Source organism: Belonocnema kinseyi, chromosome 5 (genome assembly GCF_010883055.1).
Source record: "Belonocnema kinseyi isolate 2016_QV_RU_SX_M_011 chromosome 5, B_treatae_v1, whole genome shotgun sequence".
Classification (NCBI taxonomy): domain Eukaryota; kingdom Metazoa; phylum Arthropoda; class Insecta; order Hymenoptera; family Cynipidae; genus Belonocnema; species Belonocnema kinseyi.
In genome coordinates this window covers 46,738,114-46,759,375 of record NC_046661.1, presented here as the reverse complement: position 1 = coordinate 46,759,375, position 21,262 = coordinate 46,738,114, and the positions used below count along the sequence as shown (strand labels likewise).

The 21,262-nt window shown below is 31.4% G+C and overlaps 2 protein-coding genes across 2 annotated transcripts in view; both read left to right on the top strand.

Moving 5' to 3' along the window:
• The window catches only part of LOC117173638 (trypsin-2-like), a 4,451-nt gene extending 778 nt beyond the window's left edge, over positions 1 to 3,673 (top strand). Inside the window, exons 3-5 of the mRNA XM_033362279.1 lie at positions 1 to 121; positions 2,461 to 2,565; positions 3,095 to 3,673. Coding sequence (XP_033218170.1) covers positions 1 to 121; positions 2,461 to 2,565; positions 3,095 to 3,394 — 526 coding nt within the window. The 3' untranslated portion in view covers positions 3,395 to 3,673. The remainder of the gene's footprint in view (positions 122 to 2,460; positions 2,566 to 3,094) is intronic.
• Positions 3,674 to 5,235: 1,562 nt separating this feature from the next.
• The window catches only part of LOC117172556 (trypsin-7-like), a 256,431-nt gene continuing 240,404 nt past the window's right edge, over positions 5,236 to 21,262 (top strand). The window contains exon 1 of the mRNA XM_033360612.1: positions 5,236 to 5,726. The gene's annotated coding sequence lies outside the window, so the exon portion shown is untranslated. The remainder of the gene's footprint in view (positions 5,727 to 21,262) is intronic.

Here is a 21,262-nt window from a genome sequence, read left to right as displayed (position 1 = left end):
TTACAAACTGAGAGCCGGTAGCAATAGTAAATATAATGGAACAACGTACAATGTTAGAAGGATCGTTCGACACCCTCAGTTTAGCTTATCCGGAATCGATTTTGATGTAGCTGTTATCGAAGTATGTATTGATTATCAAACTATACTGATATTTGTTCGAGGAAATTTTTTTTATGAATTTCATAATACCTTCTTTAATTCAAAAAAACTATCTCCATTTTAACAAAGGAGAGCACCGATAAAATTTAATATCCTCAACGTATATAAAATTGTCTAGGTCATCGCAAACAAGCATAAATTCTGATAACGTTATAGAACACTTATTTATCCAGAACAGGTGAAACAAAAATTACCATCACATTCCCTTCTTTTCTGCACGACAGAAGCTTGATTTTTTAATTCGGCATTTTGCGATTGATGTATCTTTTCGATTACCAAAGACTTTTCTTAGAAAGTTTACAAAGAAATATAAATAAGGCTGTTCACAAAACATGCAGTGTGTAATAATAATCGAAGGTGCATAGTACAACATTTTGAATGAATCTAATATGGTGAATTTATAAAGTTATAGAAATATTAGTTCTATTGAGCTTGATACACGTTTTTCAAAAGTAATTATTATATAATACTAAGAGTGTGATCTATATTTTTTGGCCCACTTTGTACAACTTTCGTGGACCGGTAGCCATATTGGATTTTTAAAAACTTCGGATGGTAACGGTTATTGAAATGGATAATATTTAAAATTACCCTTGCTTTTCTGGATTTTCCAAACATTGTGACTGTCTTGAATTGTTCATAAATTAATCTACTTCAGTTTATTTTTAATTGGACTACGAGGCACATTTAATGGTTTTAACATTTCGTACGGCATGAAATAAACCTGCTTATCTCAACACAAATTTTATTACGTTGGAGAGGTTTCCGTTCTCGGTGGACAAAGATTTTGGTCGAAAACTGAGAAAATTATGGGATTTATAATTTATGCACATTTTTCGCATGTTAATCGAATAAAAAACTGCACGTTTTTTACGTAAGTGGTAAATATTAACCGAATTGACTAGGATTTGGAAAACATATTTCTTTTGCCATCGGAACAAAATCTTTGGTTGAAAGAAAGATTTTTGTTTTTGGAATAGAAAGGGCGGCCCTAATAAAGAGAATAAATTTGGTACTTAAAATATTGCCCTCTCTATTCGTATGTATATGTCGATGTATATATCGACCCAGTCGATTAGCCGACTAGCTGACCCAGTCGGCGAATCCACCCTGAATAGCCGACAGAATACTTGCACCTGCTAGCAAGGAAATCTTGAATAAGATATTTTCCGATTCTTAGAATGGGCAAAGAAAAGTACAAAAAGATATTATTTATTTTTCAGTGCTTTCTTGTTCAAGATAATTAGAAATAAAGTAAAAATCTTTAGGAAAATCACAGAAAATGTTTGTTTGCATGACAACTTGAATTACATAATAAGCTAGTTTTAAAATAATCTATTTCAGGTGAAGACTGGATAATTATAACTAAGCGAACTATACAAAATACTTGATAAAATTGTTAATTTTATGCTGAAAATTGTGTATATTTCAAAATCGAACCTTAATTCTATTTCGGCTAATATTTTTTATAAAATGACAGTCAATATTTTAAAAATATGTTTGAAATTCTCATTACTTTTCGTAACCGTACGTCATTGCAAAAAAATACCAGTGAAAATAGAATTAACGTTCTGTTTCGAACTATAGGAAATTTTCAATATAAGATTAACAATTTTATGACGTATTTTGAATAGTTTGCTTAATTATAATTATTCAGTTTTCATCTAACATAGCTTGTTTTAAACCTAGTTCATAATGCAATTCAGTTTTTCAAAAGAGTACACCTTGTTATAAGAAATGAACATAAATAAAACGAAGGGTTAAAAAGAAATTACTTTTTAAATAAACTTTTTCCGATTTTCGTGAAGATTTAAACGTTAATATATAAACTGAATTAGGGATGGCTAAACATTTTTAATGCGAACTCCTTTTATTATTTTTTACTCAAAATGTTTCCATGAAAAACAAATGAAAACCCTCAATCGTTAAAATATATGATGAACCGTATGCATATCAGTCTACTGGGATGAAACGCTCTAATCGAATAGCCGACTAGCCGCTCGTTGGCGTGTTTCATCTGTCCTCTAGACGAACGTGAGCAGGTGCAGGTACTATACAGTCGGCTATTTAGCCTGGCCAGTTACTCGACTAAACGACTAAGTTGGCTAATATATAATTTGTTTAAAGTTTGTAACAGGAATCCTTTTGTAAAGGTCAAGTATATCTGACTAAACGAATACTTCGGTATACATATTGATAATGTTAATTAATAGTATCGATCTACTCTTCCCCGTCTCTATTATAACATGTGTTATATGACACACTCAGTCGCAATAATTGTAAACTTCATATTTTGTATAGGTTTTTGAAAAATTTGTACTCGGAGATACTGTACGACCAGTCAAACTTCCTGATCGAGAGATTTCAACTGGGACATTAGTAAACATAACTGGTTGGGGAAATACGGTGAGTCATTAATAAAAAATAACTTGTAGTATTATTCTTTAAGGAATAAATAATAAATTGAGGATGAAACTTCCGGATTAAAAACAATCAATAGTAAAACAAACTTTATAATCAAAAAACGACCAAGCGGATACTGTATTTATCCTGGCGAAAGTTTCAGATAGGAATTAATTCCTAGCCAATCCACATCATTCCAAAAACTGCAATGCAATTTTTCAGTCTGCATACTAACATGAATTCCAATCTGAATTTGTTTTTCAATACTTTAAATGCCATAGCATTACCCCATTTCACACATTACGTGCAATGTTTCTTACACCGAGTTTTTTCTATGGGTATACGGAATGGGAAGGGTAGAAAAATTCGATTGAATTTGATGGACTATAGATTTCAGAATGAATCAGAACAGCTAAAATTGAATTGGAAATAATTCCTATCCGAAATTTTTGAAAGGGTAATCTGTAAAAAAAACTATAGAGTTGAGTGAATCAGCAAAGGAACAAAATTCATGGTTGTTTTGATGCCCTAGGGAGACGGTATAAATGACGGAATATTACGTCAAGTTTCGGTGCCAATTGTCGACCACAATTTATGCAAGAGAGCTTACAAAGGTATTAACCAGATTACCACTCGAATGATTTGTGCTGGACTATTAGGGGTAGGAGGGAAGGACTCTTGTCAGGGTGATTCAGGAGGTCCTCTCACAGTCAATGGAACCCTTTACGGAATCGTGTCTTGGGGGCTAGGTTGTGCTCAACCAAACTATCCTGGTGTCTACTCTAATGTAGCAGAATTGCGGCCTTGGATAAAAAATATTACTGGAATTTAAGATATTATGTTATATATTCTTCATAATTGATTCAGCAGGAGTTCAATCAGGAAAGAGCTAGAAATAGATCACTGATTAACATCGGTGGAAATATCACTTGCCATCGAGTTACATATATTTCAGAAAAAGTTATTGGACATTCACTCCGACTAACAATAAGACGTAAAGTGACACAGTTCTAGATTTCGCAACATTGACATCTCACTGATTCAAAATTGTGGAGAAATCTTAATATGGTAATTTTGGATAACCAAGTTTAAATAAAATTTCTATTAATAAGACTTATTGTATCTTTTTTTATACTATGAAAAGCTTAAAGATATAAATCCCATCCTTTTTAGTTATTTTGAATTTTAATCTCTAGGATAAAAAGCAAAACAGATCATTTATCGTATAGGCCAAGTCTTCTCTATCCATGTCAATATTCTCCCATCTCTCAGTCAATCTAAGTCCAGCTAAGAAATCTAGTAGACTGATTCAATTATTTTAAATGATTATTAAAGCACCAATCAAAGAAAATACTTAAGAATAGTTATCAATTTATTTCCTTTTTTTTTGAGAAAAGTAAATTTTAAAACGAAAAAAAGGCTTTCTTCTCGTTAAGGTGCACAGGACAGACTACCATGGAATATATATTTTTACATTAGGACGAATATTTAGAAAAATTAAGAGAAAATACGCTGGGTTTTTAAGTAAATTTAATTTGAGTATTTAATATTCGATGCTCAGATATCACACTTTTAACAAAAGTTTGGACCATTTTTATCACTCTCGTTTTCAATTTTTAAAATTCCAATACTTATAACTTAGTTCAAGAAAAAATGTCCTCTGTTAAATATTTTAGTATTCAAACTGATATTTAAACTATATTCAACTGCTGACTATGCTTACAATTCAAAACGTTTTAAACTCAAAATTCTTGAATTTTGAATATTTTAAACTGCTTACTTAATAAGATAAAAATTTGAATATGAAGGGCTGACTTCAGTAGCCACCTTAGCTTCCGAACACTCGGAGTATTGTATGTGGAACAGATTTTGAAAATTGTTCCAATCTGAGTGTTAACAGTTAATACTTGTAGGTAATTTTATTGTCCAACTTTTTGTTTAGCAACTAAATTAAAAGCTTGTTTCGTTTTTTAGTTATATAAGGAAAACGGAATTTTTCAACGAACCAAAATTCAAAACCTTCTTGCGTCACTTAACCCGGTCCTATCCAGGAATTGATATTTTTTCTTGAAAATTTTATGTACAATTCTTCAACATAATCTACGATTACTAGAGCGCTTACCGTCTTAAACTATAAATGAAAAGAAAAAATAACATACTTAGTATAAGGGTGACTGTGTGATTTAGCAATGAATTTTTTTAAAGATAACATAATTTTCTTCATATTTTCACATGCGTGGTGCAGTGTATATGTAGCAGGCGTAAAGTTTCATGTCGGCCCGGTGGCGAAGTACGCATGTGCGAACGCCGCCTGGCTGCAAGCGGCCACATTGCGCCTACTTAACGTGAATGCAATAGCGCGTTTTCAAAGAGGGTCAGACAAACAAATGAATTTACACAGTTCTCGAAATTTTTAAAAGTTAATAAAGAAAAATGAATAAATGATTAAGACGCCGTTCGCCTGAGGGTTTTTTTGATAGTTTTCAATATGCATGGATATGAGTTTCTAGGTTCGAGAATACGTCAGATTTGGGGGCTTTGTGGGCTTGACAATATAGATAAACGACTAATGCATATTCATAATCATTGCACGATGCATACAGCGACGAGCAAGTGGCAATCAATTATTTCAGTCAGCCACGCACCCGTTCCCCCGCTGATAAGTCATAAATACAGAGCTTCAAGCGACCATTTAATTTATTGCTAGTGAACGCTACCAAGCGGACTTCCGGTTCCGAATAATTGGCCGTCAGTGTCGCTCGATTGTGATGTCTCGCGAACGGAAGTTTAGTCGAGTTGACGGATGTTGTTAAACATCAATTGCGAACATCGGTTTCAAATTGTTCTGCTACGCATCGAAAAAACATAGTTAAGCGTCACTTTTTTCAAAAAGTCAGTTTTTTATGTCAGTGGTATCGTGAAAGTAGGCTCCGCCTATCATGGTTAAAATTACAATTCTTACTCATTTATAATGAAAAATGAATGTTTAAAATTCCTAATATTGAGAAAATTGATCAAATGCAATAGAAAAATGTATGGAAAGTACTTTGCGGTGCCTGAAATTTGTAAGAGAAGTTGAATGCATCACGAAATACAAGGGAAGAATACAAGCAAAGTGCTTTGCCGATGACTTGCACGGCGTTGGCGTATTCCACTTGTATCGAGTAAGTACATTTTTTAATAGAAATAGTTAAAATAATATATATTTGGCTGTGTATAGATGTCCGGTGCCAGACGCTCGCTTAATATCCAGTAGATTGCTCTGATTAGTTGCACGGCAGTAGGCAGAGTTTGCCGAACAGCACCAACAAGTATGAAATTCAACTCAGTACATTTCTATTTTCTTGTGACGCGCATGTTATATTGTTTCAATTTTATAATTGTATTTTATATTATATATAACTTTATAATTTTCTAATTTCAAATACTTTTTTAAAAACTACTTTAATATTCATTTTCCCTGAATAAAATGAAAAATACATTTGAAGACGATTTAAAGGTAAATTTGTTCTCTGAAGGATATTTAGTGAATTATTGTTTTAAACAACTCCAAAATTTACTTTTTAACTGAGAATGTCATTAAACGCGATTGAGAAGACATTTTTCCCGAATCGTCTTCAGGAATTAATGTTGGCTACAAAGCATCATACAATAAGTTTCAAAAACATTCAAAACCCAATTTTGTAGTAAGTATTGTATTTCCATTTTAGTTAAAAATTCAATTGTTCATTGTACATGTAAAATAGCTTAGTTAGTTTTTGTCATTTTTTATTTTTTCTAGATAAAAATTATAATTTTATGTTTATTGGTTATCATTGACGTGGCATATTGTGTTTTTAAAAATATTCTTTAATTAAATATTGCAAAATTTGTGAGAATTTGATTGAAACACGAGTTTTACAAAAGTTAAACTTATCAATAATTTATACACTTCTAAAATAATAACTGGCAATAACTCCCATGAATAGAACATATTTGAAGTATGTAAAAAAAGTTACACTTATATACTTCTTCGAATTACAGTGAAACCCTGCAATAGCCCTCCCTTTTGTAGCCCTCCCGAGAATCGACATTGCGCCGCAGGTTGGTGTAACAGATGGTGCGCGGGGTATGCGGTTGTCTCTCAGACGAACAAACAAAAGTGGAGTGAGCTATAATGAGTTAGTTTCCACCCACCTTCAGCCCAAAAATCGGCACTTTAGAATAGTTTTACTGTATATAGTTCACTTTGAGATTATGCCTTATCTTCTTACTAATAAAAGAATAATAAAGTTTTTGAAACAAGGAAAGATAAAACCATAAACACCAAATAACTTATTTATAATAAACCATTACAAATTCATGTGCGCAAAAAAATTACCAATATACTGCTTCCAAATTACATACTTCACTTTGAGATTATGTCACGTACACGTCTCGAGAAAATAAGAAATATACGAAGCCAGAAAGGGCTTATTTGGTTTTTCCGATTTTATCATTCCTTCAATATTTACTTTATCATACTATCATCTATTATCTATCATTACTTTTATACATAAAAAGACAAATTTTAAATTAAGAAAATTAATTTATTATCAAAAAATGAAATTACAACAAAACCCAGGAATTTTCAACCAGTTAGATGCATTTTAAATAAAGAAGATTAATTTTCTACCTAGAAGGTTGAACTGTTGACAAAAGAATTAAGTTTCAATGCCAAATGGTCGAATTTTTTAGAAAACAGGAAGTTATATTGTAATCAAAAAAGAGAGTAAATTATCAGCTTTCAACTAAAAATTGAAACTTTTAATTTTAAAGATAAACAGTTGCCCGCCGCGCGGACACATTCTATAAACGTGCGGATCATGTCTTAATATGTTCATTTGGGTGGCTCAAAAACGCTGTTTCCGAAAGACAAAAACTGTCAATTCTTCATAAAATCGACCTTTTGAGGTCTATATCCTCGTACTTTTTTACTTAAAATTATTAATTAATTATTAATTAATTAATTAATTATTAATTATATAAACAAATGAAATTTGTTTCAATTTTTTTTCAAATTTGCCTCCCTCCCCCTTTAAATTATTAGTATTAGTCCAGTGGAAGATTTAATAACATTGGTTTATTAATTTGTACTTGTTTGAACAAATGTAATTTTTTCAATTTCTTCTTTGAAAATTCGTTTTTTCCCTAAAAATTATCACTTTTGGTGCAGTGGAATATTTATTAACATTAGATCATTCATTTTCAATCATTTAAATAAATGAAATTTTTTCGAACAATTTCGTTTCGAATTTTTTTAATAAAAAGAAATATTAATAGTTTTTATTTTTAAAATATTTAAGCGAATTCCATTTCTTTAAACAATAAAAAATTAATGAACTAATGCTAATCAATATTCCACTAGATAAACTGTAATAATTTTTAAGGAATAAAAGAGTTTCCAAAAACAATTGCTTAAAGAAATTCCATTTGTTTAAATAATAAACAATTAATTAACAAATTTTAATAAATATTTAACTATACTAATAGTAATAATTGTTAGGCGGGAAAACGGATTTTCGAAAAAAAATTATTTAAACAAATTCCATTTCTTTAAATAATTAAAAATTAATTAAACAATGATATAAAATATTCTACTAGACGAATATTATTAATTTTAAGTAAAGAAAGACGAGAATACACTTTTAAAAGGTGTCTTTCATGAAGAATTGATATTTTTTGTTTTAAGGGTAATTTTCAGATACTTGTCGGGGTGTGTTAGGGGTGTCAAACCCATGTGTCTGATAGATTAAATTCTTCGCTGGATAATTCTCTACAGGCCCCCATACTTTCCCGTCATATTTTTATAAAACCTAAAAAATTATTCTAAAAACTGAAGAAAGTGATTTTCCCCATGCATTTTACATGGGAAACTTCAAGTCAAAACCGGCACCTGTTAAAATGAAAAAATACAAAATTAGGGAATTTCTTTTTCCGGATTTGGAATAAAATGGGGGGATCGTTACCCTTTAGCATCCAAGAAAATTTTGCCATGTATTTTTGGACCACACTAATGTTCACGTAATTTGAATCTCCCGCTTGGCGCTCGATTATGTATTTACCTCTTACTAAGCAGTCGGTCTTTTTATTTTCCCTAAATTTTTGCACAGACATTTTTGAAGTAAAGGTCAAAAAACGAAACTGTAATTTGGGGATTATCAATTCTCCTTTTTAAATGCTTTTTAGGCTTTTACGGATAAATTTGCCATAACGTATCTCGTACTTCATGCTTAATTTTGTCCAACAGGCGAACTTTTCCACATTATTTTCAAAACTATTACATCAAACGTATATTACAGTTAACAATAGATTAAATGCTTTCAAGATGATTCATTTTGATAAAAAAAGATATTTCGTCTTTCAAACGTGTAAAAAACTACGAATTTATTAAAAAAACATACGCGCTGCGTGGGCACATCCTCTCTCGATTCGCGCTCGTTTTTGTACGCTCAATGCGTACATTTTAACTTCATCTTTTCAAATATCATAAATACTACAACTTAAATCATAAACTGTGATTGAAACTTCTGAGGAATTACAGCCATTAATTGTAACTTAAATTTTTTCGATTTTTTTTTAAAGAAGGTTCTCAAAGCACCTATGGCTTTGAGGATTCCATTCTCATTACGAAACTCTTGCTTCGCGCTTGCTAATTTCTGTTCATTTGATAAACTTTATCAAAATAATTTCTAAATCTTGTTTATATATACTAAAAACAACGTTTTAAACTTACGGATCTGTTAGAAACAAAAATGGCATATTTTTGAAAATAATCCATCTTTTTGAACTTTGGTCTAATTATGAGATTTCATGAGAAGAGTTTGGAAATACATATATATTTCACATATAGTAGAAATTTGGATTGATATTTCTTAATCTATGCAACAAATTTTTTCGCTTTTTTCAAAAAGTTTTCTGAATGTTGAAAAGCATACAACTTTTTTAATTTTTAGCGAATTTAAAAATGTCATCAGGATAATTTTCAAGTATTTTTTCCGTGGACCAGAAAATTTGGCAAAAATTTGTCAAACTCATAAAATTTTTTTTGCCCATTTTGAAAAAGCTTGAACTTTTTAAATTTTTGTCGAATCGATAACCTTAACTAAAATAGTTCCTGAATATATTTAATATCTAGTAAAGAAATTGAGTGAAATTTCCTAATCTACCAGAAAAATATTTTTTTTTATTTTTCTGAACATTTTCAAAAATTTCAAAAGTATATAACTTCTTTAACTTTCATCGAAATCGAACATTTTCTTTGGATAATTTTTAAGTCTTCTACCTATCTGTAAGAAAATTTGACATGAATTTCTTAAATAAAATAAGAATTTTTAATTTTTGAAAATGCATTACATTTTTTAATGTTGGTTGTAAATATCTGCTTAACGAACTTAACCTTCATTTTGGGAACCTTAAGGAGTGTATCGAAGATACACTCACAGGCATACAGACAGACACCGACATAATTTTATGATTGTCGGATTCTCTGAGTGCCGAAACGCAAAGATCCTTTAAAAAACACAGATCGAAAATTTGGACGATTAAATTACACTCTCATTATTGACAATGTAAATAACTAACAAAAAAAAAAACTACGAATATTACATTCGAACCGCTGGTGATCAAAAGGGGATACATCCAAAACGCCGTTGAGTTAATAGGCCCCCGGTCATGATTTTATTAGTTTTCGAAATAATCAAGAAAATGTTACTTTTTCTGCAATCGCAAAATACGAATTTGTTGTGTTCAACTCGCCATAAGTTCTACAATAACAGAAAATTTGTAATGAAAATTTCAGAAAATATGCACCATCGAGCGCATCACCTTTTAATCGACAGCGGTTTTTTTATTTGTTTACCTCGGCATCGGATTGCTAATTCAGATATTGCAAAATAAAGTATAAATTTTATTTATCATAGTTATTTGAAGGTTTCTTCCTGATTCTACAGTAATTCTTATTCTCGTCTACCCTGCAAAATGTATAATTTCAATAAACGTAAGTTATTATAATTCATAATATTATCCATTGTCTTCGCTCGAAAGTATGAGCGAGCCTAGGGAAACGATTTTTTTTTCAAGTCAAAATTTTAGTCAGAATTAAAAAAAAAACTTTTTTTCGGCACAGAAAAGCCATTTTGTTTTTTCGTAAAAATAACAGTTGTGCTGAATTGGTCTAGACTTGTGGTCTATCGCGCCGTAAATTTTTTTTCAAAACAATGAAATTTGGAGCCAATATGCCAAAAAAACTATTCCGGGCCAGAAAGGCCATTTTTTTTTTTCAAAAAAAAAAAAAATAATAATATGCTGAATTGTGCTAGGTTTGTGCTCAATTGTGCCGTACAATTTTTTATTTTTAAGTCAAAATTTGAACCGAAATTATACAGGTCTATATTTTTTAAAGAAATAATAGTTTATTTTTTATCAAAATAATTTTTAAAATACAAAAATTTTTGAAAATGAGAATTTCGAAAATCTGAAAGTTGTGCTGGGTTGTGGTGGCGTGCAAAACAATTATTGTCCTACACACCTTTTAATCAGGTCTATATTTTGTAATGAAATACTAGTTTCTTTTTCATCCGACAAATTTTTGAAAACCACAAATATTCAAAATGCGAATTTCAAAAATCTGAAAGTTGTGCTTTATTGTGCTAGGCGTGCAAAACAATTATTATCTCAACAACTTTTTACTCAAGTCTAGATTTTTTAATGAAATACTAGTTTCTTTTTCATCAGAATAATTTTTGAAATCAAAATATTTTCAAAATGCGAATTTCAAAAACTTGAAAGTTATTCTGCGTTGTGCTACGCGTTCCAAACCATTATTGCACTACACACTTTTTAATCAGGTTGATATTTTTTAAGGAAATACTGGTTTCTTTTTCTTTAGAATAATTTTTAAAATAGAAAAAATTTTCAAAATAAGAATTTCCAAAATCTGAAAGTTGTTCTGCGCTGTGCTACGCATGCAAAACCATTATTACCCTATACACTTTTAATCAGGTTGGTATTTTTTAAGGAAATACTGGTTTCCTTTTCATCAGAATAATTTTTAAAATAGAAAAAATTTTCAAAATAAGAATTTCGAAAATCTGAAAGTTGTTTTGGATTGTGCTAGGCATGGAAAGCAATTATTGTCTTACATGCCTTTTACTTATTTTTATATTTTTTAATGAAATACTAGTTTCTTTTTCGACGGAAAAATGTTGGAAATCCAAAAATTTTCAAAACGCGAATTCCGAAATAATAGTTTTGCACGCCCAGCACAAACCTGCAAAACTTTGAGATTTTAGAAATTCACATTTAAAAAATTTTTGGATTTCAAAAAATTATTCTGATGAAAAAGAAACCAGTATTTCCTTCAAAAATATTGACCTGAGTAAAAAGTATGTAGGGCTATAATTGTTTAGCATTCCTAGCACAATCCAACACAACTTTCAGATTTTCGAAATTCGCATTTAGGAAAATTTTTGTATTTTAAAAATTATTCTGATGAAAAAGAAAATGGTATTTCATTAAAAAATATAGACCTGAGTAAAAGGTGTGTTGGACAATAATTATTTTGCACGCCTAGCACAATCCAGCACAATTTTCAGATTTTCGAAATTCTCATTTTTTTTATTTTTGTATTTTGAAAATTATTCTGATGAAAAAGAAACTATTTTTTCCTTAAAAATTATAGTCCTGAGTAATTTCGGTTCAAATTTTGACTTAAAACAACAAATTTTACGACACAATTGAGCAAAATCCTAGCACAATTGAGCATATTATTTTTTTTCGAAAAAACAAAATGGGGTTTCCGGCCCGGAAAAGTTTTTTGGCTTATTGTCTTCAATTTTCATTTTTGTGAAAAAAATTTGCGGCACGATGGACCATAAGCCTAGCACAATTCAGCCAACTCTTATTTTTTCGAAAAAACAGAATGGCGTTTCTGGCTCAGAAAAAGTTTTTTCTTAATTCTGATTAAAATTTTGACTTTAAAAAAAATCGTTTGCGGCACAAGTGTGCACAAACCTAACACAATTAAGCACAACTTTTGTTTTTTTGAAAAAACAAAATGGTGTTTCCAACTTCTTGGTCATCGCCTAGGGCGCCCAACTATTGGTTCTCGCGCTCGACAATGTGTTAACCTCGTGCTACGCGCTCTATCTTTGTATATTCTCCACACTTGTGCATAGGCTTTTTTAAACTAAAGGCCAATTCATCGACAACAGTAATTGAATGGTAGTGAATTCTCTTTTTGAAAGCTCCTTCGGCCTTAACGAACACATTCACGTTCTACACATTCTACACAGCAGACTTACTGTTTTTAAACTTCTAAATTATATCCTTAACCTCAGTGACACAGACTTTTTCAATTGGAGTTTCTGCCACATAGTGTTCTAAATCGTAGCTGTGGTGCCCTATAATACCTTCTCTGATGAGAATGTAAAAAAACTATTTTGTTATTAATAATTTTATTCCAACTTGTGTTGTTTTTTCATAAATTGAATTTTAATATTTTTAATGTTCTTTTTACGATTTAAACCAAAAATAAGCATCCTAGAGTGAAGTGATTCAAATAAAAGTTTACATACAATTTAGTTGAAAAATTTTGCTAAATAAAAAGTTATTATAACTTGCGTCGTTTTTCTAAAAAGATTTTTTTATTTCTGAGTTTGTTTTTCACGATTAAAGCAAAAATTACGCATACCATCAAAAAATTATATGCAACAAATTTGTACCTCTTTCTTGGTTAAATAACTTTTGTCTAATTGTTTTTTTTTCGTAGCTTGTGTTGCTTGTCCAAAAATGTAATTTTTTTATTCTTATTGTTGTTTTTCACGAATAAAACAAAAGCTGCGCGTCCCAGCGCACAGTGGTTCTGTGCATTGACATAATTTAGTCAAAAAATTGGTTTAAATAAAATATTTATTTATTTTGAATCATTCTTCCAAAAAGTAATTACATTCTCCTCTCAATCAGAAGTTATTGGTTTTATGTGAAAAATGACTCGCGGATTCTAACAAATGTCAAAGTTGTGGGGCCCCTAAGCCAGACAATTTTTTTCGTTCTCCTCATTGTAGTCATGCAAACACGATAAAATGCCAAGAAATTATCTGATTGGATTGCCTTTTAGCACACTCTGTCAGGGTATAAAAAAAAGGACGAGTTCGTTAGTCAGTCATTTTAAATAAGATTTCAAAACGTTACAGCATTTTTAAAACGTTTGCAAGTAGATTCTGTGGCCGAACTATGCAAAATACGGCACAAAATAAAAAAACAAAAATAGTGCTACCAAAAAAGATTTACAATCTTGATATTGTTCACTTTTAATGCGAAGCGTAATTTTAGTCTTATTCGTGAAAAAGAACATTAAAAATACAAAAATTAAATTCTTGGAAAAACGATATGAGCAAAAAAAATGAGTACACAAAATTTGTTTAGTTAAAAAGAGCTACAAATTTGTTATTAATAATTTTCCATAGGGCGGGTACTTTTTTTTAAAATAAAAATAAAATGAAAATTAAGATAGCAAAATTAAATTTGTGAAAAAATGACATAAGCTCCGAAAAAAATGTAAGGGCAAAAGCTGTGCATCCAAAAAATAACTACAAAATTATTACGCATTTATTAAGTACCCGACGAGCAGCTTCTCTCGGACCACAAATATATTCTCTTCCAATTAGCTGTAGGAAAATCGCAAATTTTAGACAAAAGAAACCGCAAAGGTAGTTAATATCAAAAAGGTCGAACGGCCCATTGGGTCCTTCAACCCCTTTCAATTAGCGATGGCGGAGAGCTTACAACCAATGCTCTTGCAAAAATAGGGATGGGGGCAACTTTGCACGTAGCAACTTTGCACGTACCCAAATGTGCATATCGACGACAGCCCGAGTCGAAATATAGGCCCTACTTTGACCCTCCAAGTGGAAGTACTGTCCCTAATTTACGGCTGTTTATTCTACTAGCTCCTACGTAGCCACGCCTAAAGATATTTTCATTCTATTTTGCTTCTGTATAAGCTTCAGCCCCTACATTGAAGGTCTTGCCTCTATATTCTTGAGTTTTACTTATGTCTCATTTGAAGCTCCATATTCTCCGTAGAATTTTTAAATTCTCTTTTACCGCTCTTAAATTTTAACGCACAAAATATGCGGCCTCGTTGCCTCGACGCCTGCGCCCTCGCGACAGATACTTTGTTATTTTCTCTAACATTCCATCACCACACTTTGCGAAAGCAACAGTTTAATTCGTTTTAAATAATAAATATTTAAGTGATAACATCGAAATGGCTTTAAGAGGAAAGAAGTTTGCCCTAATCTGGTGGCTTCAAGGAAAAGGAAAAATGCAAAATAGCCCTAAGATTTTAAAGATAATTATAAAGAACCCAGATTCAAACCCCCCCCCCCCCAAAAAAAAGGTATCACAGATTCTGAAGAAATAGACTTTCCTTTCACACAATTTTCTTTTGAATTGAAGAATCATGAAATTGAATGATTTTAGATTAAAAATTTAGATAATAGGGCAAGGTCAAAAGCTTAAAAATTGAATATTTTGAGATTAGATAATTAAAAATAATTTATAGTTAAAAGCGTTCAAAATTTAATAATTAAAAATTGCAAGCTTTTGAATTTGAACATTTATAATTTCGAAGCGATCAAGATTTGACAATTTAATATTGAAAACTAAATTGAATCTTTCAAAGTTGAAGCTTTTGAAATTCTAGAATTCAAAATTTTTATTACAGAACATAATTATAATTTGAACTTCAAGCTAATTAGGCGAATTTTCATAAAATCAATGAATTAAAAAAAATATATTTCTCTCTTGAGAAATTTTGCGATTTCAAGTGTAGGTCCCTGCTGATTTCAAATGGATTCGGTCAGCGATGATTGTTATTCGTATGTTATTCTCTAAAAAACTTAAAATAAAAAATTGCTTCTTTAAAATATCATATTTTTAAACCAATTTATTTCTATATGCGGAGAATCGATCGCTTCAATTTTCCTGATGCATTCATTAAATATTGCCATACACGTATTCTTTCAATATTTATGGTATTCTTGATATTCTGTATAATCTCAAATATTCCTAAATATCCCCAAAATATTCGCAATTATTCTGACATATTCCTCTATTTCCCTTTGCGCTCAACAAGTTTTTAAAGATTCCAAATTATTTAAAATGGTTTTTAAAAATGCCAAGAATTCCAATATGTGCATGAATTTTCCAGAGATTCTAAATTTGATTTTAAGGGATTTTATGGCATTTCAATCTAGTTAATATAGTTTAAAAAGTCTGTAAAGGAATTAAAAATATTACGAAGTATTTTAAATAATTTTTAAAAAATTTTAAAGAGTTTAAGGATCTTCATTTAATTTTAAAATATTTTTATGTATTTAAAGAGATTTTCAGGAGTTTCAAGGGATTTATCAGGAGTTATTTGATTACAATTTTTTTAAAGTTTATAATCAAATTTCAAAAGATTTCGAATTATTTAAAAGAGTTCAAGATATTTTTAAAGAATGTAAGGGATTTTAAGTAATTTTGACAAATTTTTAATGAATTTCGGTAGAATTTTAGTGAGTTTTAACATTTTTATGTAATTTTGAAGTATAAATCACGTTCTTGAATTCTTTAAAGTCCTTTAAATCTTTTGAAATCTTCGTAAATTTGCTGAAATCCTTTGAAATCTATTAAATTCCGGAAAATGGATATTGAATTTTTTTAAATCTTTTAAAATATCTTAAAATATTTTTGGATTTAATTTAAATCTTGTTTAAGCACATAGAATATACAATCATGATTTGTAATATTTCTAAAATTTAATTCCTAATACACATATAATTATAAAAGTAGCAATATTTTTTACAAAGTGGGTCACAAAAATTTGCAGACGGTCATGCAGAGCTGTAGGTTATATTTCAGATTTTTTTTCATACCCCAAGGTGTAGGCTAGCCGAGAGGCTTTAGGCGTTAGGAATGCGAAATTGATGATAGGGTTCGAACCCCAGCAGCGAATAAAAACTTTCATAACGTGCGATTATAAATAGTTTAGTGATTGTGTAATAGTAAAGAACTGTGTGCTAAAACATTTGAACATACATTAGAGTATAATAGTAATGATACAATAATACAAAAGATTAATTTTTTTGTAGCGAACAATCTGTTATAATTTTATAGAACTGTTCTCTATAGTTTTGGGACTAGACGATTTTAACTTTGATTAAACTACCCAGCGTATCCTCTACTATAGGATTAGTTCTATAAAATTTAATGGCTATTTTTTCCGTGTGCAAAATAACTTGCAACATTACGCAAATGTTCTTCTTGCTCTAATTTTATTAATTTTTCGTCAAATAATTTTATTTTGTACAGGAAGGTAGAGTGTGGAGCGTTAAATTAGAAACAAAAAATAAGCCTCTATTTTGACGCCCCAAATGGAAGATTTGGAAATTTGTGGCCATAAGAGCGCTAAAGTAGGGGCAAAAATCGTATATGAATATCCTCTACTTTACAACCTTATCCCCTACAAATATTAGCGTGAAGAGATTCAAAGTAGGGCGGCCTACATTTCGACTCGGGAGATATGATTTGTCTCACTGTGCAAGTCCACGGGAGTCAATTGTTCAATTGTACACGTACACAGATGATACGTGCCCAACTGTGAACGTGCTCAGATGTAATTTGTCCAACTGTATACGTGAAAAGATAGTGCTTGCCGCTAAAGTTATTCAAATCTAGTAGTATGGAGTATGTTAACTTTTCTAACATTAATTTTTAAATATTTAAAATATTATTTTTATGAAAATATGTTTTCCAAATTATCATGAACATAGGAAAACCTCTTTTTGAATTTACTTTTTAATACTATTATCTTATGCAGATGTTTTGAATTTTCCGGTTGGCATGGAGGCGTCTTTGATTTCACAAAATCGTTAATTTATTTTATTTATTTTCTTATAATGTAACAAAAAGTAAATCTAGAACAAAAATTTTTGAATTATTTTTATCCCAGTTTTACCCTAGTTTATTTTATTATGTATAATGTCAGGTTACTCATTTGTCTCTGTAATTGGTTAACAAAATGTTATCGTTCATTTATTTTGGTGGTACATATTTTTTTTACAAATTTTCTTACTCTCGCTTCCAGATTTGTTTGCATACGGAATAAATAAGCACGCACTTTTTATTTTAAAATAAATTGATTTTTTGGGGTTTGTTAAAAGCCCATCCAGTTTCACGTGTATTTCCCCTGGGAAAAAGGAATTTTTCGTCATTTGGGATAGAATCGTTAATATTAGATTTTTTACTGTATCTGGAATTCTTTTAATAACAATTATTTGCTGAATACTTATTGAATTCAAACCGCGGCACTCTGAATAAAAGTTTCAGAAATCTATTAAAACCGATTTGAATCGATATTTCCTTTTTCTGAATTCAGGAAATTCAAGGAATTCAGGGAATTTAGAGTTCAATTCATTCAGAGAATTTAAGAAATTCAGAGAATCCAAGCAAATCTGAGAATTAATAGAATTCTGAGAACTTCAGAAATTCTGAGAATTTTAGGAATTCATAGAATTAAGAGAATTTATTGTCTTAAAACTATTCCAGGGATTCAAACAAGTTAAAGAATTCAGGGAATTAAAAAATTCAAAGTATTTGAAGAATTCCGAAAATTCAAGGTATTCAGCGAATTCAAGGAATTTCGAGAATTCAAAGGATTCAGAGAATTCGAGGCATACAGAAAATTCAAGGTATTCAGTGAATTCCGTGAATCCAAGGAATTTAGAGGATTGAAAGGATTCTGAGAATTTAATGGATTCTGAGAATTCAAGATATTTAGACAATTGGAGGTGAGTGGATTGTGGAAGTGTGTAGTAGGGTGTGGAAGAGATTAACTGAGGGATTGTGAGATTGAAAAGGGAAGATAGATGTTTTGGAGGATTGAGACAGATTTGTGTGGAAGTTAGTTTGGAGATTTGTGACAGAGTGGGAGGACTGTGTGGATCGGATTGGTAGTGTCAGGGTTGGGTAGCGACAAAGCAAGGCCAGACAGGTACCAAACATCGACGGTAGATAGAGGCAGGGAAGTATAGAAGGCGGGAAAGTTTAAATTTTATTCATGGCTAGCGGAGCGAGTATCTCCCCTGAAGAAACAGATCTAGAGTAGGAATTATTCATTACGGCGAAAGAGGAGATCAAGGAAAGGAAGGCAAGGGGGAAATATAAGAAAACTATAGAAAGTGAGAGATTAAGAGCAAAAAGCGTAGGTTCAATAGAAGCATTTATCAAAAGGAAGAGAGGGGAGAGGGAAAGCAGCGAAGAGAAGGAAGATATCGGTGCGAGCGTAAAATATTATAAAATGTTTAGATAGCCGCCGGAAAAGCAGAGTTTGGTAGGGAACAGTGATAATAGTAAGGGAGCTAACGGTAGCGGAGATGAAAGTGACGTTTCGATGAAAGAGGAAAGACTAAAGGAAATTCGACAAGTTATGATAGAGGTAATGGGAATTTATTAAAAAAGAAAGAGAAAATGGGAGAGAAATTAAAGAAGGAAATTAGGCGGGAAATGGCTGAAGTTAAGAAAGAAATAAAAAAAATGGGAAGAAATCAGAGAAAAGTTAGAAAAGAGCATGCAGTCATTGAAGAAAAAACGATAGAAGCAGGAAGAAGATAATAATAAAAAGGTAGAGGAGATGCGAAGTAGGATGAAGAAACTTGAAAGCTCGAACGGGGATTGTGGTGGGGGCGAGAGTGGGAATAAGGAGATAGAAAGGCTGAGAAAGATAGGAAAAAGGATAGAAAGGAAAGAGTGGAAAGAAAGAAAATTAAACATAGTGATAAAGGGTATAAGACTAAAAAGGGGAAGGAGCTTAAGGAAGGGGTGGACGAAGTACTAAAAACGATTGATGCTAAGGTAAAGATAGAGGAAATACGGAATGTAGGGAGGGAAGAGCGAACAGGGGAGGCAATGGTCCTTGTGAAACTGAAGAAATGGGAACATAAGAGGGAGGTGATGACAAAGAAGTGGTTATTATATGGTAGTCCAGAGAGAGTAGAGGATGATTTAACATAAGTAGAAAGGAAGATGCAGTATAAATTAAGGAAAATAGCGGAAAAGGAAAGAAAAAAAGGGAAATGGAACATCGGTTAAGTATGGGAGAATACAGATAGATGGAGTATGGTGGGATTGGGATGAAGAAAGGGAACAGATAGTAAGAAATGTGGTACCGGGAAACTAGAAGAGGAAGGGACGGGAGATAGGAAAATAAGAAATAGTGGGAAGGAAAAAAAGATGAGAAACGAAAGTAGGAAAGAATGGAAGATTTATTACTGGAATATAGCAGGATTGGAGAGAAAGGATAGGGAGTTTCTGAGAAATTTAACACAATGGGATGTAGTCATAATGTTGGAGACGTGACTAGATGAAAAGGGATGGGAAAGAGTAAGGGGAAGGTTACCAAGAGGTTACAAATGGCAAGTGTAAAATGCAAAGAGGAAGAATAAAAAGGGAAGAATAATTTGAGGTATGGTGATGGGAGTAAAGAATGAATGTATAACACAGAGAGAGAGAGAGATAAGAAAGACAGGAAAGAACAAAAAGAAGGATTAATAGTAGGAGAGGTATTGATGGGAGGAGAGAAGTGGAAGGTAGTGAATATTTATGTGAACGGTGATATGCAGGAGAAAGCAGAGGAGATTAAAGCAATGATTGAAGAAAATAAAGAAGAGATTAGGCTAATAATAGGTGGGGATTTCAATGCGAGAACAGGTGACAGAGGAGGAAGGGAATGGGGAGAAGAGAGAAGAAGAAAATCCAAAGATAAGTTACTAAATGGGGAGGAAAAAAGTTGTTGAAGAGCTTGGAGGAGTTGGGATGGCATACCTCAAACGGAAATATAGAAGGAGATGAAAAAGGAGAATATACACGCTCAGGAAGTGAAAGGAGGACGGTAATTGATTATATGATAGTGGATGATGAGGTAAGAGAGAAGCTTAAAAAACTAGAGGTAGGTGAATATATTGATTCGATCACTTTCCCTTAATGGCGACATTAGAGGGACAAAAAAGCAATAACAATAGGAGTAAAAGGGGAGCAAATGTAAAAAGTGAAGGAAAAGGGGATTGGCCAAGGGAAGGAAAAGAACAGTTGAAAGAAAAAATAAGAAATATCAAAATGGGAGAGGGAAATGTGGACAAGGAGATGGCAAAAATGATAGGAGAAATATAAATAGGATTAGAGTGCACAAACAAAAATGAAGTTAGTAAAGGGGGGAATAGAAGTGGGTGGGATGAGGACTGCAAAGAGAACAAAAGGAGTTCAGAAAGAAATTAGGAAAGTGGAGAAAAGAAAAAAGTAATAAGAAAGAATATAGGGGAAAAAAAGAAAGAGTATACTGAGTTGTGTTATCAAAAGAAAGAGAAAGAAAATAAAAGGTTTGAGATAGAGGCGCAGAAGGCTCGGTCGGAAAAAGAGGTATGGAAGGTAGTAAATAGAGAAATGAAAAGAAGAAAAAGAGTAAACGAAGGTATGAAATGATAGAATGGGAGAAATATTTAAGGTTTTAGGAATAATAAAGGATCAGAAGGTGCCTGGTATAGATAAGATTCCTAAATAAGTATGAAATATAGAGGGGAGAAACTAGAGGAATGGACATGGATAATGTGTAATAGAGTATGGAGAGGAGAGGGGTGGC